General features: G+C 41.2%; 2 protein-coding genes and 2 long non-coding RNA genes across 12 annotated transcripts in view; 2 read left to right on the top strand and 2 right to left on the bottom strand.

Annotated features, from left to right (window-relative positions):
- LOC136432211 (pleckstrin homology-like domain family B member 1) overlaps positions 1 to 17,689 on the top strand; it is a 75,783-nt gene extending 58,094 nt beyond the window's left edge. For 4 of the 9 annotated variants that reach the window (XM_066423258.1, XM_066423261.1, XM_066423255.1 and 1 more), the window contains 4 exons: positions 886 to 1,185; positions 3,023 to 3,124; positions 14,653 to 14,733; positions 15,341 to 17,689. In XM_066423258.1, the coding sequence (XP_066279355.1) occupies positions 886 to 1,185; positions 3,023 to 3,124; positions 14,653 to 14,733; positions 15,341 to 15,784 (927 nt within the window). In that variant the 3' untranslated portion in view covers positions 15,785 to 17,689. The remainder of the gene's footprint in view (positions 1 to 885; positions 1,186 to 3,022; positions 3,125 to 14,652; positions 14,734 to 15,340) is intronic. The other 5 variants (XM_066423257.1, XM_066423260.1, XM_066423259.1 and 2 more) reach the window with 5 other exon arrangements.
- Positions 3,302 to 11,480, top strand: LOC136432217 (uncharacterized). Its single transcript, XR_010755475.1, has 2 exons — positions 3,302 to 3,518; positions 10,155 to 11,480. It is a non-coding gene; the product is annotated as an uncharacterized lncRNA (long non-coding RNA).
- LOC136432216 (uncharacterized) lies at positions 11,362 to 13,043 on the bottom strand. The gene is made up of 2 exons (XR_010755474.1): positions 12,843 to 13,043; positions 11,362 to 11,907 (listed from the first exon to the last, which is right to left on the bottom strand). It is a non-coding gene; the product is annotated as an uncharacterized lncRNA (long non-coding RNA).
- LOC136432215 (uncharacterized) lies at positions 16,833 to 25,874 on the bottom strand. Its single transcript, XM_066423271.1, has 5 exons — positions 25,763 to 25,874; positions 23,343 to 23,525; positions 21,366 to 21,497; positions 20,161 to 20,429; positions 16,833 to 18,587 (listed from the first exon to the last, which is right to left on the bottom strand). Exons 1-5 carry the CDS (start codon positions 25,821 to 25,823, stop codon positions 18,390 to 18,392), a joined length of 843 nt encoding a protein of 280 aa, XP_066279368.1. The 5' UTR covers positions 25,824 to 25,874; the 3' UTR covers positions 16,833 to 18,389.
- Between the last annotated feature and the right edge of the window lie 1,312 nt (positions 25,875 to 27,186).

Genomic DNA, 27,186 nt, shown 5'->3' with positions numbered 1-27,186 from the left:
ATGCCATGTAAGTGTCAAACTTTCAGCCACTGAAGGTAGTCTGGCTTGGTAGTACATGTACTTAGTCTGGTAGTTAAAAGAAAGGAAAGGAAAGTGATCTCGAACCAGTTTAGCTCAAATGAACTCAATGAACAGATGAGCTAGTCTTCCACTGGTCCTGACAGAGAAGACAGACGCTATGTACAGTATTTACAAATTCATTGTACCGGGGAAATTCCCTAGCTCTTTTCGACAAGCACAATGAACAGTGGACCACGGCTTAACGTCCCGTCCTAAGGACTGCGACCCTATCCGGTAGCGTGCATGTCGGGTGAGTGACACAGCCGGGATCGAACCCGGGGCTTCTAGTTCCAGAGGCATGATCGCTAACCACTGGACTATGAATGCTACAGTGGAAGGTGGCAAGGTAGTCTTGTGGTTAGGGTTGTTGACTTTAAGGTTCTGGGGTCGAATCCCTAGTAGGCCACAGTGTTGTGCCCTTGGGAAAGGCACTCTACACTTTTTCACTTGACTCAGCACCTAGCTGTGGTTAGGGACATCCTCTTGGATGGAATGTAAAGCCAGAGGTCCTGTGTTTGAGTAGAGAGGCACACACCTGAAGCACTTTAGAAGTCCCACCATACAAATGTACTTATAAAAAAGAATCGTGGTCTATCCCAGTGTGATTAGATCAAACCTTACACTTAGTTACAGTCTGGTCTTATGCAGCTCGCACTTAATACTGTATAAAACTGGCGTGTTGTGCCTAAAGGCAGTTTGTGCAAGAGAAATGCACATCACTGAACACATTATGTGTATAACCATCATATAAAGTGCCAATTCTAAAACTCTCACTTATAAAGTACATACAGAGAATTTTTATCAAACGTGTCCATCCCTCCACAGAAACAGAGAACCAGAGCGGCCAAAGCCGCAGCCCTGGCGCTTGCGAACGGTTCCAAGACGAAGATGAACGGCAGCAAGCTCCCGACCATCGAGCCGGCAAACAAGACCGAGCCGTCGCCCATAACCAGCCCCATCAGACCTTCTGATCACACGCCTGGGTCCTCTCAGGGTACCCCGTCCAGCGTTGGGGGCGCCCTGTCACCCGACGTGGTCAGTCCCACACTGTCTGACGTCACCAGTCCCACGGAGGGGGTCAAACTGCGGGACAAGTCTTCCCTAGTGTCGTCCGAGGTGAGACAGGTGAGTGCACCTCCACGCAGCATGAGGTGGATGCACGGTGCACATACACATCACAGCTTACCCTGCTTCTTAACATGACTATATCAAGCTTCTGGCAGCCCTTCCACTCCATGGTCAGGCTCCTAGAAACTTGATAGCCAACACCTTTAAGTCAGGAGAATTGGGAACATGCTAGTCCTTGAGTCCCTGCTCTACCACCTCCACGAGACAACATTAGCTCCTATAGTCAAACAACAGGAGCTAATTGACTCATTAGCATACAACCTTGTCTTGATTTCGTGTCCTGATGAACCATCTTGAAATCGTCTTCACCTCATGACTGGTTTCCATGGTGACAGTGAATCTTGAGCTCTTATTGGACTGATTTTTAAAGTGATAAATGATCCTAAGCTCCTATTGGTGACTCAAGGGAAGGGAATGGTTCTCTCTCTTAAAGGTGTTTGGCCGCAAGCTCTCGAAGAGGAAGCCCAATTGGCCCCTGGTAGCGCGAGATTGTGTAAAACAGGCTATCCTGCTGGTGCTCTAGTCTTGGCAGTTTTAACTGAAAATAACTGCGTTGTCATCCTTGTCACATGTGTCACATGATCATCATAAGATTACTCTCAGGTTTAACTTCAATCATCGTTAAATTGTTCCATGTATATATATAGGGATTGAAAAAATGACGTTTCTTAAATTATGTTCACTGTATTGTCGGCAGAAATTGTCCACTTTGATTGTTGCATTTGTACGTGTATGTGTTGGGTTAAGGATTGCGACCTGGCAGAATCGGCGGTTCTACAGTTCAAGATCTTGATCTGAGTGTCTCTCGGCAAAGATTGCAATCGGGATCTCTTCCAGTGCAATCGGTGATTCTGCCAGACTGAGTACAATTGGCAATTCTACCCGTACAACAGGCAATTCTAGAAGTACCATCACTGATTAAGTAGAGATCCCAATTCGAGTCTCTGTCGACGAGATTCCGATCACGGTCTCTACCAATAGAATCTCTGATTCTGCCAGATCATGATGTCCACCTGACATATGTTTTACTTGTAACCACCAGATATTTTAGTTGTAAACTTCTTGTACTGCATGCTGCGCACGTAACAAGAGTATGGACACATTGTTGATTATATTCAGGCATGAAATCTGTGTCAAACCCCTTACCCCTTTCCTTGCACCCTCCCTTGTGTATGCCCAAATACCCTCTTCGCTTGCATAGTCAAATATCCTTTGAATCAGTGTTCTCCCCAAAATACGATTATGAAATCAGTAGAATTTGATGGAGAGCGTGTAACGTAAATGAATGCAGCTACATTGCACAAACTCAAAGAACCCCTCGCTTTCTTAAACAATGGCTTTAGATTAGTACCGGTAGCACGAAATGCTACAGGAAATATCCTATCGCCTCTTTGCTCGAATTTTCTGTCTGCTTAAAAATTTCCAGGGTCTAGATGTTCAATAACGGTTTATTGCCATTTTAGAGATGGTATGGTGTTTGCTTTATGAAAAAAACAGCATGAGCTTTTTTTTTCTATAATTATGGTTCCTCTTCAAAGCACTTTTTTCTTCCTGCATACAAATGTAGTTTCTATATAGGCTGGCTGTTAATTTTCAGTGGTTGTTTTCTAGGGTGGTTACTGTAATTATTATTATTATTATTAATGGTGGCTAGCTGGTATGAATTCTTGTTATGAAGCAAAATATCGTTCCATGATTACACCTTGTTTACAAAATGCACTTATTACCAATGCTGACACAAGATTTTCTTTTTAAAGGGGTGGGGAAATTTCATACAATATTTCAGTGGGAAAATTGATGTGTCATACTTTAAGTGTTTTGTCCCACCTTACAGAAAGTCCCTACTAAGAAGTCGGTGACGATTGTTCAGCCGATGCCAGACAGTTCTGGCTTACCGCCGTCTTCGGGGAGAACACTGCCCATGTACTCCCGTAATGTTAGTACCCTGCCCCCTGTGGTGCTTCTAACATCCTCACATACACACACATACATATATGAACCATCGATTCGGATGTACAACCAGTCTAAATGTATCCACAAGTGCTGCGTACTGTACCGCAAAAACCATACAGGTACAGGTCCAATATACTGGAAAATCAATGTTACTATCAGATGATGGGGGAAGCCTCGCAATGCATGGCGGGAAGTTTCCCCGGTCAAACGCCCGGCGCGCTCATTCGAGCTGTTTGTCACCGCGGAGAGCGGTCGTCCGTCAGCAGCTCCCGTGACACTTTCAAAATGGCTGCCGCTCGGTGATCGCTGTTTACGTCCTTGTTTTCACCGTCTTGTACGCGTTTTCTGATCAGCTACGTGTCCCCAGGATATACCAGGTTTGTGTTGACTTTTTCACGTTGTAATAATTTTAGAGTTGCATGTTTAATCGGTACTTTATAGAATGTAAATCGTAATGGGCTGTCCCAAAAAATAAAGGAGAATGGGGGGCGGAAGAGGTTGGATGGACAGGGGGGGTGGGTCAAAAAAATCTGGACTGGACAGGGGGGTTGGGTGAAAAAAATCTGGATTGGACAGGGGGGATGGGTGAAAAAAATCTGGAATGGACAGGGGGGATGGGTGAAAAAAATCTGGAATGGACAGGGGGGTTGGGTCAAAAAAATCTGGATTGGACAGGGGGGTTGGGTAAAAAATATCTGGAATGGACAGGGGGGTTGGGTAAAAAAAATCTGGATTGGACAGGGGGGTTGGGTCAAACATGTCATGCATTTTCATGCATTTAGTTTGAATTTATAAGCCCAATTTATAAGTGTTCTATCTGTTCTCTATGATTAGATGGCATATGCATGTACATTTTAGCTTTCTAAATGTAATGTTAAACAGATAAACATGTAAGATGTCACATGAAACATTTGTATCAGTAGAGGGTCACTAATCTAATTCTTAAAGGACATAAGGAAATAGTCATTGTCATTGGCGCCACATTTCATGATCAGCAAAGAAGCATCTCTTTATTAACCTCCTTGGTTACAAGGTACAAGGGAGCTAGCCTATGTATAGGCCTTGGAAACAGTCTGACTTACAGGCTAGTTTCATGCTATCAAACCTGTCATATACATCATCCATGATTTTCAATAATTTGTTTAACGTCTTCCCAAGGAGTTGGTTTTCCCAAATGAAACTAAGAAGTTAGATGATGATCAATGACATAATTTAGAAAATCAATCTAATTGCAAGTTTGTTCTGTCTGGGTCGTTAAAATCCTTGTGAGGCTCATGGATGAAAAGCTTGACGTACTGTAATTTTCCTTTTTTTTTACGGCTTATTACATGATGTGACTGTGAGACACCACATCACTATGAGTATGATGAAAAACTATTGGAACAGACTTACGTTACCGGTATTTTGACTCCTGATGGTAACTGTAAAAATATCTGTTTTTCATTGGCTGATTCTCACAATCCTTCATATTTTTTATAGAATAATTGGTGTTGAACATGAAGTTGAACCAAGGATTTCAAACATTCTATGTTCAAAAATAAGTCCCTTAGTAACAAAGCAAGGACTTAAACAAAGATAGCAGGTGTAAGGGTGGGCAGGTAAAAACAACAGCTATTTTTTTTCCTAACTTCTAAAGCAGGAAAGAGAAATTGTCAAAAAATATGATGGCAAAAGTATTGACATGGTCAAAACTGAAATAACAAATCTATCAGTTTACAAAAACAGGGAAGAGATTAACACAACTTGGCCATTGTTGGATTAGCATAACAAGGGGGGTCTCTACAGGACAATGAGTTTGCGACAACATATTCACTGGAGAAGTCTGATTAGCATACAAGGATTATGAGATAATTCTGCCTTTGTTTTGTCTGAAGTTTTTCCCATCTGTGGTGCCCTTCAAAATTGGAATGACTTTCTAAATACATTGAATTACAAAACATCATAACTGACTTTACATGGTGCCATGTGAGCTAGTATGCTTAAACCAAGAACTTTCACTGGGACGAGACCCTCGAGCTCCCAGCTAGGGACCAGATCATTAGGGAGGTGCTAGAGTGTCTGTGAGCTGAATTCTGGTCAAATAGAAATTTAGGACAGAAATATTATGAGCTGTAACACAACATGAGAGAAGCCTGACAAGATGTGCCTACTTTAAATGTCCCCAGACTGAACATTTATCTTCCCATCCATCAAGGGCTGACCTGCTTGCCAAACAACAGTCTCTTCCGCCAAGCTTCCACTGAAGTTTCAGTAAACCAAGTTGGGGTTCTGGACATCATTAAAACCTACACACTTTAATTACCTGTCTGTGTTTCTACCAAGTCTCAAACTAGGCTGGCTTTAGTTAAGCCAGTGAAGGGATAATATTTTCCAGAGAAGTTTGGCCACCATAGGGTTTCAGTTGTAGGCATATGGGGGAATTGCTGACCTTGACTGTGGACTGACTCTAGATCTACTGGACAATTTGTCCACTTTTTGTGTGTGACAAATTCTATGATCCATACCCCCGTAGCAAGGAGGACAAATGTCCTTGCCCATAGGAAGGCCTCACCAGGTGAAGACTAGTTTCTACCCTATGAGTGGAAGGCAGGCTTATTTCTGGCAGTCAATGAAAGAAATGATTCATGACCAACTTTTAGGCCACACCAATTTAATTTCTTGGTTAACAGAATTTAAAAAAAAAATGCTAGATTGGAAAATCAACATGGAAACAGAATCTCAGAGGAACGTCTGTACTTGGGTGCACAGTTAGTGAGTGAACAGGGTGACATGTGCAGGTTTTCATAACATATACTAGTACCAGTTAGTAAAGTCTATCTATCCTTCTCACTGTAGATGGCAGGTTTATTCAAATTTGGTGCAAACACTACAGGCCACCTCAGCCAGCAGAGAGAAAGTCATTGACAAATATATGTAATCCCGAGTACACTAATCCCCAAAGTAAACATTTCTATTCTAATTCAAACCTGCTGGTTGCCAAAGTTTAGATTGCTTGTTTCATGAAATATTCAAATAGGTCTTCTGTTTATTTTGCCCAAGGACTGAAGGAGGTTAAAATCACTCTGACTCTGTTTCTGATGCTGAGGCTCCTCCAGAGTTGGCCCATGCTCTCATGTCTTGACTTGAGAGAGCAAGATCAAAGGAGAGACATTGAATTACTAAACGAATACTAGCACAAAACACATAGGTCTCTAGAAGGATGATGCATGGCTGCCTGTTAAATATATACACGTGGAAACAAAAATTATGTAGCCTGTAGAATAAATAGATGCTATCATTTTAACCCAAAATTTGTCATATCATGTTTCATTATGATTTTGTTGTTGAATCTTGAAGTGATACTTGTACGTAAAACCTTCTCCAGTTATGTTATCAGGTTTAACGACTGCCAGGGATATCACAAGCAACCAGTTAAATCTAAATCCTATTATGCCAGGGCCCATCAGGCATAGATGATCAAGGAGCTAAGTACTCTACCTCCTTATAATGATCAGATATACGGTAGCCCATCACTAAACATGAAAGTCATATGTGAAATCTTAAATACTCTTTGCAACAGGCTCAGTGCTCATGGTCATCACAACGTAAAAAAACAGTTGTGTTGATTTTACACTTGCTGCTCCTGTGACTTGTGGTGGTACTGTCTATAGTACTCTATACATAAATCAACGCATTGGCAAGCTGATCTTTTCACTGTGTGAAGTTGCCAAACAGCAAAGTTTCATGTAATTAAGGAATGCTAGAAGACAGGTATTATTGACCATTCTTTTTCTATCAGGTGTGAATGCCTAGTAGTCTGATGTCCTAATGAAAAATAAACGTTAATAATAATATAGCAGAGTTTATTTACAATATTTGAAAGCAATGACCCCCCCTTGTAAAAATCAAATTTCTACTTTCTAGCAAGTCCTTGTTTCTAGTTCTTACAACTTTATACAAGAAACACAATCAAATGATATTAGAATTCAGTCAAAACAAAAAATTTATAGATTTAAACTCTTTTTTAAAAGTCACAATGCTGTAAGGTTGGCCAACAAAGTAGGAAAACAAATCCCCCTTTTCAATTTCTGCCAGCACATTCCACTCATTAGGGATGTATAGTAGAACTCTAATTGCTCTGTTTTGATAAGGGATTAAAAAGTGTGAAGAATTTTCTTACCACAGGTTTTCTCAAGTGAATAGGGAACTGTTTACTTTGGCTCTGTTCATGTTTTAAAAAATCGAATGTTTTTTAAACAATCTGGTTGAATCAGTCAAACTGGTCAAATCTTTTTAAACATGAAAGCTAAGAACAAATCAAAATGGCATCAAATCGGTTTTGTTCCCAACCACCTCTTGGAGGTACAAGGTTTGGAAATTAACCAATCTGACAAATTTGCAGTTGTGTTCATACTAAGTCGCGTAAATCGCGATAATGTGGCTAAGTATGAACGCTCCAAATCGCATTTGAAATCGCCCGAAATCGCCCGAATCGGAGGTGGTTTACTCGCGATTTGCCTGCATTCCGACTTAGTATGAAGGCTCGAAATCGCCTTGATGCGCGTTGGGCGCTTTACTTTGCATATTGTCCCGGTCATGGGTCAAGGGGTCATCTGCAAATTCAGTCTTTCCGCTCATTATACGATGTTCATCTATCTCCTAGCTTGTTGGAATTTTACGCCGAATGCGGCGGAAATATGTCAGAATCGGGCGGCGATTTTTGGCGTATGGAATGACGAAAACGCATGTACTGATGGCCATCTTCGGGATGTGGGGATTCAGCAGAAACTCAAGTGATCCCACCGAAACCAGAGCGTGTATGCTGAAGTGGCGACTGCCTGAGTTGGCCAAATACGCGAAAACATATGTAACGAAGTAATGCCGCACTATTAAAGGTAAAAAAAAGTCAAAATGAAGTACAAGAAGGTCATTGAACACAATAGTAAGAGTGGTGACAATCGAATAACGCGTCCGCCGTTGATCAAGCTGTTGGACGTGATTTTACAACTCGCGCTCGTTCGACCCCTGGTGTGAAGGAATGCGATTTGCGCGATTTGGTATGAACGGGGTCTATGGCTCAGGGTTTATGATATTGAATGAATGAAGACCTTTGTTGCACATTTCTGCCACACTTGGCTAAGTACAGGTCACAACAAAACAGTAGCAAGTACAGTTAACGGATATAAAAGAATATGACTATCATTAGATAAATTCTACTTCTCCTCGCTTTTCGGTTATAGTAGATATAAAAGAATCGACATGTTTTTCAATGGGAGGTTTGTCTAGTCGCATTAGGAATATGAATTTTTGAACAGTACTTAAATGTATGAAGTAGGGAAATAGGTTTTCTACAAGCTTATACAGTTAATTTCTTTCTTTGGTATATAATCCACATTCTACCACAAAATGACATTCGTCTTCTAATCTATTCAAAGTACAATGTTTACATAATCGTTGTTCTAGAGGAGTGATATTGTACTTACAGGTACATGGACTGATAGTTGGTAGTGCAACTAAAAGTTAAACTCTGTACTGTAGCTGTATCAGACACAAACAAGCACAACTTGTCAAGAAATAATGCCCGTGTCTTTCCCCTGAATGTGTAAGATTGTGCCATAAATGTACTTTTCGTATGTCACAAATACTCAATACGTAATACCCAATTGTCTCAAGTGATGAATGTGTATCATTGATTGTTTTACTACATATGGCTTTCAAATGGTTCAAAGAAGCTGAAACCCCATGGCCAATAACAATAGTTGATGGAATTGGTGGGGTATCAACTTGATAATGATTGTTTGTTTTACACTACTGTATTACAATCTATTGCAATTAAAAACAACAATTCACAGGAGACATTTGCAAAGCAGTAATAACAATATGTCATATTTTGATGAAGGTTAGACATCCAGGAAATAAGATTTGCAAAAAAATAGTTGCAAAATAAAATAAAAAAATTTATCCAGTTGCTTGAGTAACTATTTTTGGAAAATGGAATATTATTATGATACTGAAAAAAAGTAAGATACTCATGCCAGTCAAGGTTGGACAAGTTAATAATAATTTGGACAAGGTGCAGGCTTTTTCGACAGAATTGTTACTGAAAATAGACATCGTTTTCAAATTTATGACTTATGAAATCTGGACAGCCTGCGAAGGGGATTTGGACAGGACAGGGGGGTTGGGTCAAATAAATCTGGACTGGACAGGGGGGTTGGGTAAAAATAGAGAATTTGGACTGGACAGGGGGGTTGGGTCAGGAAAATCCGGACAGGACAGGGGGGTTGGGTCAAACAAATCTGGACTGGACTGGGTTGGGTAAAAATAGAGAAATTGGACTGGACAGGGGGGGTGGGTAAAAAAAAAATGGAATGGACAGGGGGGTTGGGTCAGAAGCTCAGATTTAGACCTCTTCCGCCCCCCATCCACATTTATTGTTTGGGACAGCCCAATGCAGCCGTATCGTTCGGAAGATTAACTTTACAAAACTACGCAAATTGCGTGCCGAGCTAGCTATCGAGGAACTCTTCACTTTACGTTCTAACAACTTGAGACGATCAATGATGTGATATGTGGTTCAATTTTCGTTGATATGAATTGTTAAAATGTACAAACTTGCGATAGTTTTGCTCCGTAGTCAGTGAGGGGAATGGGGAGGGGGGCGAACGGCCGGCGCAACCATGTGCAAGTTCGGACACGATTTTTGTAGTCTAAATTATATTGATACGAACCCAGGAAGCCACAAAAATAAATTTGTGTTTCTTATTCTGTTTGTTAAGAGACCTTAGCGAGTATAAATTTGTATGATCGTGCATTAGTTTGAAAGGAATATCTATCCAGATTCCAGACGAAGATTAAAATTACTTGTCCTTGCTGGCTGGCATGTTTTTCTCAGGTTTGTAAAAATATGCATAGCGTGTAAATTTACCACGTATTATTCATAGGTTTTTAGACATTTTGAATAACTTACCTTGTTGCCACTGGGAATTGTTGTTATGTCCATTTGAACGCATTTCCTTGTTTCTTACTACTAGTATGCTCCAGAGGATCGGCACTGTAGGGATTTTCCCAGTCCTTGCTGCATCTACACAGCACCTATGAGTGCTATGACCATACAATGTAGCTGTTGATGCATCATGCTGTCTACACAAGGATGAATGTCATGCATATGCACATGCATGAGTCAAAGTCTTTCAACCAACGGTTGAACCAAGGATATGTATATAAATTATAATGTCTTTGAAACAACACACATTGACAGTTTAGTGCTTTCTGAAGCAATGAAAACATGTTGATTTTCATCCCTGCTGGATACAAGTATCAGTAAGCACATCGAAGTATGTGTTCTTATTTAATATGCGTACCTGCTATACCTGGTGCTTTATAATATTGTAGATAATTAAGTTTGATGTGAACAAAATTTTTGTATTTGCAAATGATTGTAGAATATTTTGTAAGTGTTGGATTCCTCAGGGTAAATGAATTGAATGAATAGCTAGTACATGTAAATGAAAATTGATCCATTTCATGTAATGTTTCACAACACTCAGTCTCTTTATAAGAAGCTATGATTCTTCAATCAAGTTGTATCTATGCAGATGATGTCATTGTTTAGAAAATATGAGCATGATGGTGTAGCCAAGAATGTCCTTTGTTGCCTGTATCATACTTATTCCGACCAGTGATATTGAATGAATCATGAGTAAATGATAAAGGTGTGATCTCTGTGTGTGTTCTCTGAACTTGATCTAATTATGTACTAATACATGTAGTGGGATGTTGTGTAGAGGTTCTAATGTATTTTTACTGTACGGACAAGCGTGGTCTGTATGTCCAAATTGACGGGGAAAAAATCACATGCAGATTGTACATTTTGTAGATTGTTCAATATTCATCCTTTGTCAGATGGCAAGGGTTTCTCCTCAAGTTCCTTTCTTACCTATTCTTATTATACTTATTCTTATTTAAAAATTCACCACTTTGTGTTTCAGTATACATGTACGCTTTGGTCACTTTCAGTTTGTGACAGACTGTACATGTAGATCCATCATTGTAGTATATGAATAGACCTTGGAGTGTATTTTCCATTCCCATTAAAGATGAAGATTGTGAAGAATGCTGCTGTACCTTCAATGTACTGTGCAATGCAATGTACTAGTAGAGTAAAAGTTATTATCAATATGTAAGAAGAACTTGGGGGATTTCCCATGTGTCTCATATCAGTCGGACTGAGGCATGAAGTTGCAGGAAATGGATTTTTAATAATAATTACACTATAATAGTTAACATATTCTACGCAAAAGGCTACAACACTAATAGTATTTTTCTTGTGCAATAAAAACCTTACTTATATAAGAAAACCGTGGTTTCTTACATGACTAAAGTTGAATCTTAGACAAGGCAATGATGTGAGGCTAAAATTGAAGGAAACATATTTGTGTTATCTTGTCAAAATACAGTAGTCAACACATCCTAGAAAGAACTACTGAAGTCAAAACGCAGGGGTTGGAGGGGGAAGTTCCGAACACCAAACGTATGGTACATACCTTTATACTTATACTAGTTACAGTGTTCACTATCATGTATACACCTACTGAAATTGCATTGAAAAAATTGAATGTCTTCAGTTACACAAAAACAGTTAACATGTCCAGACTCCATGGAAGGTTGAAGCTGCTCCACAGACTTGTAGAATTTCGCTCAGAGTCAACAGTTCTTAGTGGCATCTGACTCCAGTCCTTGACTCGCAGATATGGCCCAGCCACTTTATTGCTGGCATCCATAAAACTAGCAAAGAAGAAAAAAAATATACACATATATTGACGAGCAACAGTGAAAGCTGATGAATAAATAAAATGTAACTAAATCGAAATGTTTTCATGTGCAAACTGGGATCAAATTATGTAGCATGTGTTCATGTTTGCCACGTTCATTACACAATTCTTTTCTCTCAAGAAATAGCCATACTGTTATCCTTAGATCATACACACAAATATTATAACATAATAAATGACAGCAACAAGGCATACACATACGAGGCTCAACCTTTATACCATTCTTCTTTGTATATGTTTGAAGTTTCCCGTAAGAATGGCCAACTATCCTGGAAAGCAACACCGTTTCACCAGAAGGTCTAGATGTGTCCATTATGTAAGCACATGCACACAGATAAAACATTATTACTAGTAACAAATGGTGTGGTGTATACGCGTGGTGAACATGTATTCGTACGAGTTCATGCCCCCCTCCCCCATCTGGCGTCATTACAAAACACGCATTTCCAGTCGAATTTAATCATATTTATGAAACAAACAAGACTTTATATAGTCTGAATTTCGTCACAGTCGAGCCCAAGCATCCCTTGTAATCATCGAATCGATCAATGATTAAGGAAAGTCCGAAACATTCACGCATGCAAAACATGGCACAGAGCTTCGTAAACAACGCCGCCATCTTGGATATTCTCAAAGGCGGCTAACCTTGTCGAGTTCAACCGCTTCTAGCGAGTTATCTGTGGGTGGTTCGATGTGGTTCAATTTGAGTTTTGAGAAGTTAAAGACACTAACTTTGCGCTGAGACAAAAATTTTGTAACGGACCACGCTGGAAAAATGAAAACTGGACCGCTGAAAACTACGTAAAATTGCTAAAATTGAGAAATTCGCTATAAGCAGGTACAAAGTCGCACATGTTTCTACGTGAAAATTGACACGTTCAGACGTACCTGGGCACAAGAAACTCCTTCCAGCGACGAAGATATCCCTCTGTGTCGGTTTGGTGGAACTTGGGTCTTTTAGAATAATATCAATTCTTCACAAGATAGAAAATTCGAGAGCAATACACATAGCACGCCTTACAGTGTGTTGGTAGAGACTAAGCGACCTGATTGGATAAAAAAATCACGTGATAGGTGTCCACCATCATCTGGTTACTATCAAGACTGTACCTAAATAGAGTTACACTCGATTATGTAACTTCAAGTTGTTGACTTATTTTGTTGCATCTACCACAATGCTGAAAATTTAGAAAAAGATAATAATAGTATGGACATTGAAATCAGCACCATCTTTGATTTGAGTTCCTTTCGAAAGCATGGGTTCTCTGCAAAAGATACCTCAAGTCTAAATCGGTATAAACATCCTATAAACTGTTTATTTATGTTTAAGTCATCCTCCTCAAAGCAGGGCCGCTATCGCTCGGTTCGTTCCCTCGCGTAGGGGCCCTGCTATTCCAAGCCGGTATTCTGTCTTCTGGCGACGTTACTGACAGTTGCTCATGAATAACTAATGAGTTATCCTTATTTGTCACAAACAGCGGTTAATTTGTTCTGAACCCAAAGTAACGATGTAAGCCGTAACCTGATTGGTTGATAGCTTCCCAGCGTCCTTTGCGGGTTTGCTCAAGATGAGCTCGAGCAAACCCTCTGATTGGCTGAAAGCTGTTTTGGTGGTGACGTTGCCAGAAGCCAGAATACTGGCTTGGAATAGCAAGGCCCCTACGCGAGGGAACGAACTGAGCGATAGCGGCCCTGCTTTGAGAAGGATGGTTAAGTCATCATTGAAGATCACAGGTTACTTGGTCAAGTAGTTTACATACCTGAACCTCTGTACCTGTATCATTCTGTACCGGTCCTGATGTTACATTTAGGTACACTGTACGCAGCACTAGTGTCTACACAGTCATCATGTACCCATCAACACTTTGAATTTGATGTAGTAACCAATTGTCACACCTCAATGCATGCGAGATCATATCCATGTATTTGTATGATAGAGCTGCAAAAGATTCAATTTGGCTGTCTCATCTCATTGCAGTTTACAAACATCAATAGAATACCTCTTCTTTGTGTCGTATCTGTTGCATGTATTCCCTTTGCTTCACTCAGCAAAGACCTGCTTTAGCACTGAAAAGTTTGAAGGTAGAATTGACTAGATATTCCTTTTGGCACTCCATAGCATGCTTGTTACTTCTGAGGCCGCCCTAATTCAGGTTCAAAGTGACGCCCACTCTTATGGTTTCTACAACTTGTAGAATATGTAGTGTTTGACTGCAGGTGCCTATTCTTCCCTAGTGACATCACTTTGCAGTACTCTATCCACCTTTCCACTAGACAGTGATCACTGAGCGAACGTACATCGGGCAAAATTGAATTTGTGTAACCCTTGATTTCATAATAGGAAAATGATGCAAGATGTAAAAGTATGCTTCAAAAGACAAAAAAAATATCGGAAACATGATTAGTTCTTCATCTATGAAATTCGTTGAGCTATCTTTCAAACCTTCGGACGCTCGGTGGTAGCAGGCTCTTGGCAAGGTGGGAGTAAGCTTGAATCTATAAAAACCAACGGCCAAATAGATGAACTGTGGCCAGTATCCCTCTACCTGACTCTTTGCCAATGTAACTCAATGCTTTTTATGCTAAAGTACAGTGTCTTTGTTGCTCTTGCTACTTTGCGTTTTACTTTCTCATCCTGATTTTACCTCCTGTGCCTTTAAATAAGACTTATGTGCTTGTTTCCCTGGCTTCCTTCTAGCGCAAACTGCAAACCAGGCTTCCCCTGAAAGCTCAAACCCTCCCCAGTGGATTCATGTATGACGATGAATGGGACAACTGGGTATATGCGGTTATATTGTGTAGTTGATTACAACCACAGGGTGCACAAGTGAACATTGCTGCCGTTTTCTTTCCGACACCTTGGTTAAGGCCTTGTCACACATTCAGAACCTTTGCTCCCAACCACTCCTCAACCAAGGCCAGTACAAGATTTGGAGTAACCTGGAATCCATCCTGTTCTAGCTTCAATTCACTCCTCTGATAGCATCCAAGCAGAACACAACTTTCTTGACTTTGATCTTTTTATTAAAAGTTCTGCTTTTACCACTAACTAGTCTTTAAAAGTTTTAAAGACTAGTAAGCAACGTTGCAGACTAACACACCACAGATGACTTTGCACACAAGTCTATCTCCCAACCTTGGTCTGGAGAAGGTCTAGAGGCCATGGTCAGCCATGTGTGACGGACCTTACTCTGGAGGCATCCTTAAAAGAAGGCAGCACTGTTCAGTTGACAACTGTTTGCTCCATGATATTTCTTTATTTCTGTGCTTTGTTCTATCTTCTGTTGCTATCTGTCTCTTCTTCTTTCTGACTTTTGACATAGACAGGGACCATTCCTTCAGTTTTACCATCCATTCATTTTATCCGAAAACATTTTGCCTTCCAGTCTCGGCCCATGACGCGGTACCTCCCGCAGACCAGCAAAGACTTCGACCTCCGCACGCACATCGAGTCCGGCGGGCACAGTCTGGACCTCTGCCCGCACGTCGCCGTCACGAAAACCAGCTGCCGGGGCTTCCTGGTCAAGATGGGCGGGAGGATCAAGACCTGGCGCAAGAGATGGTTCGTCTTCGACCGCACTTCTCAAACCTTCATGTACTACCCGGACCGACATGAGAGAAGGGCGAAGGGCGGCATGAGCTTCAAGACAATTCAGGACGTGTACATCGACCACCTGTGTCCGTTCAAAAGCCCGAACCGTACGCTTACGTTCTGCCTGAAGACGACCCACCGCGTGTACTACCTTGTCGCCCCCTCGGCGGAAGCAATGAGAATATGGATTGATGTAATAGTAACTGGTGCTGAGGGCTACCTCACTTTTACTAAGTGAGTCTACATGTATATCTACAAACCATCACACCAGCCACCCTAGTTCACTTTTATATTATCAATTGAGCAGCGTTTTGTAGCTCGTTTTATATGTTGTGCCATCTTTTTTAGAAAGATGAAAATCGTACCAAATTCAATTTCGTGTTCTGCGACTTAAGGACAGAGTGCGTCTTAATGGTTTATATCGTGTAGAAGTTGGAGTTAGTTTCTCGGTGCAACAGTATGTAGTAGGAGGTTGCAAGAATTCTTGGTCTTCTAAGAAGACTTTAAGTACAGGGTGACGCAGAAGGACATTCACTTCTTATGGACTGAGAAAAATCTACAAACATGTGTTAATGAGCAATGAAGGATATGGCTTACAAATACAAGGTATGGAAGAAGGGTATATTTGCTTGTTGCGCAATGTATAGTGGCATTGTATGTCGTTGAATTGAAAGAGTATGGGTGGCTGGAAGTTAAGGAACTTGTATTGTACAGGGGAAGCTTGGTTTTCTAGGGTGTGCTGCTAGCCTTTTTTAACAAACATTTCATCTGTGCATTGGTGGTGGTGGTATTCGTAATGTGCCAGAAACAGTCTTTGAGACAAAGAAGGTCTTGACAAACAAAATTCTTTCAAAGAAAAAATATTTTACTATGTATGAACTTCCAACAGCTAGGACAAATACAGTGACATGATTGGAGTACATGTTACTTTTTCTAGATATTTGTCAAAGAGAACTACCCGAAAAAAACGGGATTTTTAGTATGTTTTTTTATATGTTCTGTGCAATGATACTAAGTGGTTTTTATCATATGATTTTAGTTTCACTGAAAACATTGTTTAGTGTTGTTTGTTCATATAAATAGGAAGTACTTTTTATCACATATTTTAGTCACTGTTTTAAATGGTAGTTATGTACGAATGGCATTTCAGTGCTTGGTACTGTTGTCATACCAATGATGCCAGAACATTTGTAATAAGTTGTATTTGTGTACAATGTATCTACAAAAAAACTAATGACATGAAAATACAAACAATACTAATGTTATTTATCACAAGGACTAATAGACATGTTTAAGTAATATTTTTATACAGTCTGAAACTGCCTCTCTTTCTCTACGAGCTACCACATGTATGTATTGCTTTCTTACCATACGCTCTGTGCCATAGTAAGTAAGAAACGTTACATTTTGTAGAAGAAAAACTTTTTTAAAATGGTGCCTCGGTTGCAATAATGCACTGCTAAGCTCTAATCGTAGGAAAAATCATGTGGTGCTGGTTTTGAACAAACTATTTTCGACATAAACACATAACAAACCATGGGCAAAGTGATTCTCACACTAGTGCCAACTGCTTTTGAACGCAAAACAGGTTTTGCTATCGCAAACCTGTAATAATGCAGCTCACACAGTACGTCTGCTGTATCTACAATCTAAAGGCACTTTTATTTTCTACCAATAATTGTTTTAACTCAAATGCACATTTTATAGCGTACCTTCACAGGCTTTGAGCTGGGGTTTGCAGTTGACTATAAATGCAAACTTGAGGGGTGAATTCAGGACAGACTAAGACAGTATTTGTGAAAGTTTACGCAAGGCAGGAAGTGTGTCTTCTCATTGGAAGGTGTTACGCAGTTAACACCATTAAGAAAGGGTTTCAACTGCGCCTGAATTATAGGCGTTCAACGCTCCTTTTCTAAGCAGATGAAATGGTGACATGTCTTAGCATTGTTAAGGTGGAGGTTGCGTGTCTCGAGCTCGATCTTGCCATATATATACGCATATTATATATAAATATATATATATCCTACCGCTGAGCACCGTACTACCGCTTTGTAAAAAGGAATTATTTACCATTATAAGGCTTATGCAATTGTACAATGTGACATGACATGGACTAAATCGACTAATAAAATTCACAAAGGGATATTCCAGTGTATTGAGACTCTTTGTTTGAAAATAGTTAACTATATTTTCTGGGGGTTCTATAGTATTATAGTCATCTGAGGGAATGGAAAAGAATTTGTTTTAACCCAGTGGTAATTAAAATACCCTTCTCATAGGATCTTATAGAACCCGGTAGCCGAGCCCACCTCTGTGTAAATGGCAAACAAAACTGCAACTATTTGACAGACGTGCAGCCACTCTCTTGTTGGTCGAACCGCGTGTTGCCATGCTATCATTGGTTGAACTGCTAATTGTGTTAATAACATGTCCAGATCTATCTACTGAACAACACCTGTGTACGTGTCTTATTACATAGGACCTCTGTCATTACTATTAATCTATGGAGCTGAGATGCCATTGAAGTATAGCAATAGATCTAGATAATCGATGTGACTTGGGGTACCTTTAAATTACAAGAATAAAATATTCGAGTACTCGCCTTCGAAGTTGATGTGAAAAAAGTACTAGTATGCATTATCATACTTGCTTTGAATATAATGTCTCCAAAACCAGACTTAACATCGTTACCCTAGGCTTAGACCGGTTCCATAACATTCGTGGGTACATAAAAATACAAATATATGGCTGACATGGAGCCACTCTCCCATTGGTCGAATTACTAATTGCCATGCTATCATTGGTTGAGTGGCTAATTGCGATCATCAGTCTGGATCGCTTTATTATGCCGCTGAGAAGGCTCTAATGTGGGTCTGGTACGGTGGCCGTAGGCTGGACTGTCCATTGTGTGCCTGTGACTCGCTTGGTTGCCCCCCTTGCGTTGTGTTCGCCTCTTTGCCGTTTTTCCCGTCATGATTCTCTGGGTCTTTTTTTTCGTCGCCCTTCTCCATATTGGACTCCGACGGCTGAACTCCTCGCCCCTAGTAAGGAAAGATAACGACAAATTAAAAGTCTGCCAGCGATATTTATGATATTACTCAATCAATGAGGCAAATATGGTTTTGAGGTTCTTGACTTAGAATCTAAAAGTTCTAGGTTCGAATACATGTACCCAGTAGGTTCCAATGTTGTGCCCATGGGGAAGGCACTTCCAACGTATTTCCTCACTCGGTTCAGATGAAAATGAGTACCTTGCTTCGATTGGGGACGTAAAACCAGAGAAGATCCCACCACACTTATTGAAAAGAGTATGGGTCAAACCTTACAGTCCAGTCTTACGCATCTTGTACATACTACTGTACAAAACTGGTATGTAGCTTTAAAGGAGTCTTAAACCCCAGAGGGGGGGGGGGGTATTTTCCAATGGATGGTAATTTTAGGAAGTAAAAATGAATATTTTTTACAGTATACGATTAAGTACCCACTAGTCCCGTGCGCTTCAAAAAGCATTCAGTATTCTACCGAATTCCCCAGGTGACCCTCTATTTTCTGATTAATTAAATTGAACAACCTCAGCCTATGTGTAAATACAATGTGCCTGACAATGTCTGACAAAAGTTAGATTACAAAAAGAACGTCAGGGTGGTTAAGAAAAACTCGTCTTGCTATGTGTTCTTTTATATCTTATTAACAATCGGCCTTCTTATATTGTGCTTAACCACCCTCATTTACGCCGAAAATATCCACGTTTAAAGATGTATGTTTACTAGGGGTGGGTACCGGTACATAAAATTCAGGTCCAGAGGGTCAGGTCCGGACCTGTACCTGTACCTGATTAAAGGTGTCGCAGTACATCATATATTTCGGAGAGCGAGACACGTAAAAGTCTCCAAACGTCATCTCTGGAACGATATAATTTCTTAGGTTTGCAGTTTGTCTCAAAATTATTACTATACTCTCCTCGCCGCCTGTTTACTCATCCTTTAAGTGTTTCTAGATATGATTCACAGCTAACGTCTTCGAAAACGACTCGTTAAATATGCTGTTTTGTATTTTCTTAGACCAGTTATGTGGCCACCTGCTGGTAGCCTGGTACTATGAATTTTCTAATCGGTCCATAGGCCGGTCCACTGATTTTTTACGGACCGGTTTTTTGGACCGGTCCATTAAGAAATACCGGTTTTGTACCGGTACACGGTACCGGTACCCACCCCTAATGTTTACGCAAATACATGGGTAGGGTCTGCATGGATTTAGTGAGTATCATGTTGTTTTAAAAAACGCACCTTGTGTAATTCACCACAAGCGGAATTCTGTAAAAAGTCGGCTGATTATGTACTAACTGATACACAATCTAGTGGAAAATAACACTGCCTTCTGGAGTTTAGGACTCCTTTAAGCCCGAAGTACGTAGTGTTGTCTCAAAACACGTCCCTGACAACGCCTGTTAGGTCAATGCTATCAGCAAGGTGGAAGAGTTCCTGGGAAATCTATTTAGCACCAAGGACAGGGTCGGGAAGGTCGACTTTGTTTCAACTGTCTACGTTCTCACAACAGCTTCAGGAAGTGCACGCAAGCGTGTGTGTCTTCTATCTGTTAAAAACAATCGCATACCTTCTTTCCCCATCGCCCCTTGTTTTTCCACGTCCTTCGGAACAGCAGGTATGCCACAACGAGCAGTAGTATGAAGACTATAATTGCGACTGGAGCGGCGATGGCCGCTACGGGAGTGGCTGAGGGGTTGCCCGAGGCCTGCTCGGTGGTGGTACCGGTGGAAGCGCCCTCCCCTGGCCGCTGGCTGTTGCTACTCGCCCCGCCAGCTTCTGATGGTGGTCCGGTGGTAGTTTCTCCTGTAGTGGTTGTAGTTGTCGCGCCTGTGGTTGCTGAGTAGAAGATAAAAGAAGCTTTCTTGACGCAACAAAATTAAGAAGTACAATTACTTTTGAAAGGGCAACTAAGAAACTAAAGAGTATAACCAAGGTCCTTGCCCTTGGTAAGAAAGTGAACAGAATCATGCCATGACAAGTGCGGATTCATTTGCCAGATTCAGTGTCAAGGGATTACCAAAAGAGGTCATTGTCGTGAATCGTAACGTTTTTCGAACACAGACGACCCAGTCATCAGAGTTTTCACAACATATTCATACTGAGTAATCGGGTAAGATACTAGTAATATGGCACAATGAAGGCAACTTTTATGTTGCTCACCTTTTTTTTCGTACACTCACATCAATTTTGTGGTGGCCAGAGGATGGCATCCATATAATCAAATCAGTGTTGAAATAACAACCTCAAAGAACTCACGAATAAGGCCTTATCTCAGAAACCTGTACAATGAATGCCCGTGCAAGATGTTGCACTTAACAATTTACATCAAGACCAAGAAGAAGCTACATCCATGAACCATTTTGTTTCGTTTCAAGGCATCCTCATTTGAGGTAAAGCATGATGCTTTTTCAAGTAGCTAGTGGTAGTGCAATGCGGCTTCGCTACGGTTCGCGTTTTGGGCCAAGCACACCGGGTCACCCCCACTCTTCTCGATTAGTGTGTTGGGTTTTTTACGTGCATAGGTTTGAGGCTAATGCCTGAAGCTACCTCATACACGGGGCCGCCGGCTTTACGTCACAATCCGAAATGACGAATGCAATCCCTTACAACATGTCCGAGCTGGAGTCGACCCCTAGGATCGAACTCGGGTCCTAGAATCCACGGACTTTGATCCAGATGGCGAAGTAGCTGGGTTGCGTTACCGCTTGCGTCACGGGAACATATACTTAGCAACCCTGGAAGACTGAACATGTTGCTGTAGATTGTACTTACTGGGTGGGTCTAGTGTGGTGACCTCGCTGAGTGGTGTCCACGGCCCTGTCCCGTCGGAGTTGATGGCTGCGGCGCGAAACTCGTACGTCGTGCTGGGCTCCAAGCTGTCAATCACCCACGTTCCACCCACACCTATATCATACGTACGTCACAGATCCTCCATTAGAGCCCTGTCACACTTGTGCGTACAATGTATATTCAAATGCGCGAGTTGCGCATTAACATTTTTTGGTTTAAATAAGGTTTGCGGGGAAAAATGTTTTCTACTTTGACCCACCGTTGTGCACCCTGGTTATCGAACCTAAGAAATCACTTATTCGGCTGCAAACTTAACCTTAACCAAAAACATGTTAAAGCTGCACTATGTAGGATTTGCTCAATACAGAAAGTCAATTTTCCTACCATTTCTTTACATAGTAAGTTGAATAAACTCTGTAGAATGACATACCAGTACTCAGGAAGGAATGTTACAACATTATTGCACCATATAAACTAGTTTTAAACTGTGAACTTTCAAAGAATACAAGGCCAGTTGACAGTTGGGGCAGTGTGGCCACACATGGCTTATCAGCCAACTGCCCAGTGGGGTGCCTGATTACAGTTCACCACACCAAACCTCCTTACCAGAGTTCTAGCAGTTTTGAACGGGGAAAATCTGCTTAATCAGTGCCCTACAAACTTCGCTAAATTCATCAATATATTTTATCCTTATTCATAAAGATAGGAGTGTTTTCGAAGAAGATGATCTTCATAACATCAGCTGTTATCTAGATCCACTGAAGTGTCGCTAACGGTAATTAGCCTACCCAGGGGTCCTGCCAGTGTGCAGGATGTTGTTGTTTACACCAGGACGGTCTATGTTGAGGTGGTGTCACAGACTACTCTCCAAGCAGAGGAGTGGGTCCGGCAGGTTTTTTGACGTGTTTTTAGGCGTTTTTGTCGGGCCTTCTACTTTGTCATGGTTTTTCTTTTTTTTGAGAGTATCACAGACTTTTGCAGCTTGTTTTTGTACAAGACATTAAAAAGCACCATACATGCCAGAAATAGAAGAATTAATGATGGAAATATGCTGAAAAGTGGTTGTCCATGTCACTTGCATTAAGATTTGTTCATAAGAATATTTTCATTTTTTTGCGCCAAAATGTTACATAGTGGGCCTTTAATACGCAACTCATGCAGACTTGTCTATACGCACGAGTGTGACAGGGGCTTTACAAAACTAAGAATCAGTTGTCACAAATTGCGAATCGAATCAGGAAGACATAACCGCACTCTTCTGGAGCAAGGAATTTGCCAGTTTTGTAGTTTAGGTAAAGTGGAAGACGAAGTACATTTTACTATACCCTGCCCTTTGTAAGATAGCGATAGAATGTGTTAAAGGCATCCAGAGCATTTTATGAGGCTTGAAAACTGGAAATATTCTAGTTGCTGTAATCTTTATGAAATTGACAGTTAATGCCACTGTTTACCACATTTGCGTGCGGATTTCTTATCAAAAGTTCTCAAAAGCGGCACAAACATAAGCTATATGGTGATCTTTTAGTTTCACGCGCCTAGTGTAAATAGACCGATACCATAGCCCACCTCAGTCAAAACGTAGAAATGCAAAATCAAAACACAAAAATGCAAACATTTGTCGGACATGCAGTCACTCTCTCATTGGTCGAACCTCTAATTTTGATGGACAATCAGGATCAGTCTATTAGGGCTTGGATTTTCTATCAGTTCTCACCACACAACTACATCGTGTCTTTGCTCCTTTGATGTCGATATGTAATGGTATAGTGTTATTAAAACTTACTATGTGTGAGTCTTCCACAATATAACGCGGGATTGGAAGAACTTACGTTTTAGACCGATCCTGACTGCCAATTACAGTTAGTAGTCCAACCAATGATAGCATGGCAATTATCGGTTCGACCAATGAGGGAGTGGTTGCATGATCAAGGGACAAGAGGACGTCAAAGTACGACTTACCGTCTCTTGTCCTGAACAGCACCCAGTCGTCGTCACTTCCGGCGATACGGTGCTGGATGGAGAAGTCATTGACGTCACTTCCGCCCGGATCCGACGGATCCCCGATGTTGATCTGAACCTCTGTCTGTGCGACGACCGGAAAACTGTTGATGGTAGGCGCCCCCGGGACCTGACATTGTACCCCTGTTAGCAACAATGAAAGGCCGTTAAAAATTGTATCAACCATATCACCAAACTAAAACGCACCTGCAATTCCCAACAAAGCTCCTAGAGGGCTCAAACTTATTACGTCACTTTTTCCCGACCACAAGAGCTTTCTACTACCCAAAAAGAATTCGTCCAGAATGCGAAATAGGAAAACCGGAAGTTCTGCTGCAGTAGCAAGAAAAGTTGCCAGGGGGTCCAAAATCGAACCTAATTGTTTTTAATTCAGTGGCAACACTGCGATTTCCTATAGTATATAGTTGCCCAAATCTTGTGTCTGATTTGGAGCCAAAGCTGGGAATGTGATATTCGGGTGCTACCATTTTGTTTGTAGGGGCCACGCATTTCACTCGTGCTTTGCTGTGACCGGATTGTTTAGTATTGGCGAAAATTCGCAAAGTTTGTGTAATTTCCAAGCACAATGTGGCGCAGTCCATTTAGGTACTTTAGTACCCGCTGTCCTTTTCCCTTGAAATTGGCATCAAGTGAAAGACGGCAGTGGGTGATACGGTTGTAAAGTCCCTGTCACACTTGTTTTTGGTTTAGGTAAAGTTTGCAGCCGAATAAGTAATTTCTTTGGCTCGATAACCAGGCTGCACAACGGTAGGTCAAAGTGAAAAACAACTTCTTCCCTTCAAACTGTACTTAAACCAAAGAAATGTTGATACGCAACTCATGACAGGGCCATTACGTATGTTTATGTCCATCAGCAACGGTTTGTGTATCACATTGTATTGAGAGCTGGTCACTAGATTAATGCCACATAGTAATGCTAGTAGCGGTTAAGTATGAAGGTCTCTCGCTGTCCTTGGAGTTTATTCAGCAATTTCTAAAGACACCGCGTCGTAACAAAAGACATCAGAAACGTTTGTTCCAAACCCAATGAAATCAAACCATATAAAACCCAATCAATCATTCACGTCACGATCGTTGAAAGTCAAGTAGTAACCCAAGTTGGGTCCTTTCCGTTGGAGGCCGGTGTTTCGACTGGATTATGAATACCACAGACCGAGGTAAGACAAACATAAGTATGATAATGTAAATGCATTTAAGTTTGCGTGGTTTTTATTTCGCGGAAGAGGAAAAATTGAGTGTTCGCGGTGGTTTTAAGTTCGCGTTAGAAACAATAGTAGTGCTACAGTCATAGGTTGGCAAAAAGTTTCGCGGTGGTTTTAAGTTCGCGCTAAACGTTCACCGCGTGAACCGTGGACATAAAACCACCGCGAACATTTCTGCATTTACAGTATCTCACAGCTGTCCAGCATATTTCCTTTCAATAAGCATCCGCTACGTCATATCTTTTTGATATCATATTTCTGCGTGGGGAAAAAGGTGGGTGCTTCCTTCTTGGAAGCTTCAGGGGATTATGTACAATGTGCTTCATTTTTTTTCTTTTTAACATTTCTTACAAGACTTGAAGTAGAACATGAAGTTAATCCTGCACTAAATGGTGCGATAATGATGATTATTAGAAATGATATCTTATGTTTTAGTTTTTTCCTTTCTGAAACGACCGGCAAAGATCCCGTTTATAAAACATTAACGCTTAGACTGAAAGAATCGTTTTTTATTTCAAACGCGCACTCAACGTGCGTGTTAAGCACTCCTCTCACTGGACCCGCGGCACAAAGCACACACCGAATTTCATCGACAAAAACGAATCTTTTTAATTTAAGCTTTGTGTGTTTTGTTGTCTTCTTGGTCATACTTGTACGTTTTGAATAATATTCCCATAATAGATCAAGGGTAACACAAATTAAGTGCCACGGATCCAGTGAGAGCGCTTTACCACACGGAACATTACCTATGAGTACATTGTAATTTTACTTGTTTAGCTCCTAAATGAAACCCTCTGAACAATTTAGAGACGTTTTAATCGTCTGCTCCGCATCACAGTATATCAGTATTCATGTACATCTGGTTGGATTTCTATCAGTTTATCTGAAACTGACGACTGCCTATACCGCAATAGTTTAATCTTCACTTCCATGTGATTAACTTAAAACACGAGGAACGATCGAATGAGAACCGATGATTCTCGGCATATGTTTGATCATACATTCTCTTAACACAATACTGTCTTACAACCTACAATACACGGCGTCTGTTTACCAAAAGAAAATTTTGAACTCGACATTTTCAACGTCTACACAAACGGAATACAACTTAGAAAAATACGAGAGGAAATTAAGAAAAGAAATCTAATTGTAACTTACCTGTTAAAAGCAGCAGTGAACAAGCGACAGTTAACGAACACAGAGTAGTTTTCCCAGCCATCTCTGTCGCGCGATTCTGTCCTTCGCCTTCAAACTGTTTGTTCTTACAAAATCTATGTGCAAACTGTTACCCCGTGGCCCTAAGAACGCTTATTATAGTCCAGTGTGTCTTAGAGGGCCGGCCGGGCTATTTCAGATATTGTTTATCGTCACCTTAGCGCTGAGAATTTGTGGATATAGATATTTCCTTTTTTGGCAAGCTTTAAATTTGTTTTCATAAAAGTGTATGGCTTTGATATCAAATCATAACGACGCCATGTTGGAAAGTCTACACAATATGTCTGATCAATGGTGGATATTATCTTATCATACATGTATGGCGAGTATCCTACGGATAGAGTTTACTTGTGTCTTGAAGTGTGTAGCGAATCGCGGAGACGCGAACCAGGTAAGTAATCGTGGGCTGTTCCGTTTCAAGTGCGTGCCCCCGGGATGGGAGAATGACGCTGTTACAATCACACGGGTCACGGTGTGGTGTTCACAGGTAGAGCGCCCACGACTTGTTTACGTCCTCTCATATATGCATGACTAACGCGTGACTGTACCGCGGGCTAGCCTGGTAACCACTTTCCGGGCCGGCATGAGGGTTGTTTTACCGAGTTCATGTGGCTCAACTGGCTCAGCAGCCTGTAACTCGTAGTGGAGCTATTGGTTCTAATTAGTTGGTAACTTGGGTCACTATGATTCAATCCTGGGAAGGGCATCTCGGTTGGGGACGGCTGCACCGTCTTTTGTTAAACCCCCGTCACAAATCAAAAATTCAGCTCGGCCGACATGTCGGCGAGCTCCAAATGGGTATTTTCGGCCGAAGTACGGCCGACATCCTGTCGATTACGCGGGCTTCGGGCGATTTTTAGAAATAAAAGTTGATCCAAATATTGGCCTTTTACCAGGTTAGTCGATTTTGACTTCGTCCATGTCGAAGAGATGGTACCATCTCATGGGGGATTTTTAGTTTTTAGTGTTCGACGGATGTCGCCCGAGATTTTCATTGGAAAATACGGTCGACGCTCGGGCGATTTTGAAATCCGGCGAGCTTCGGGCGATCTACAAAATCGGCCGACGCTCGTATGAATTGTGACGCCGGCTTTAGGGACGTAAACTGGGGGACCCATGTTCGAGGAAGTGCCTCAAGCTCGTTAAGGCTAGCACCCCTCCCTGTAAAAATATCCTCCTACTGAAACAGCCAGGACACTTTGTTGCCCTATGCCACTGAACGAATGAACGAACGGACGGACGGACGAACGAACAAGTCTTCCTAGTTATAGGTTTGGGCACTCTTCTGACAGCCTATGGTTCTACTCAGTCTCACTGTCGTCCCTTCAGTAGAGAAGTAATTGAAACACATATAAGAATCGGCAGTC

Source organism: Branchiostoma lanceolatum, chromosome 4 (genome assembly GCF_035083965.1).
Source record: "Branchiostoma lanceolatum isolate klBraLanc5 chromosome 4, klBraLanc5.hap2, whole genome shotgun sequence".
NCBI lineage: Eukaryota > Metazoa > Chordata > Leptocardii > Amphioxiformes > Branchiostomatidae > Branchiostoma > Branchiostoma lanceolatum.
This window is presented reverse-complemented; position numbering and strand designations above follow the sequence as displayed.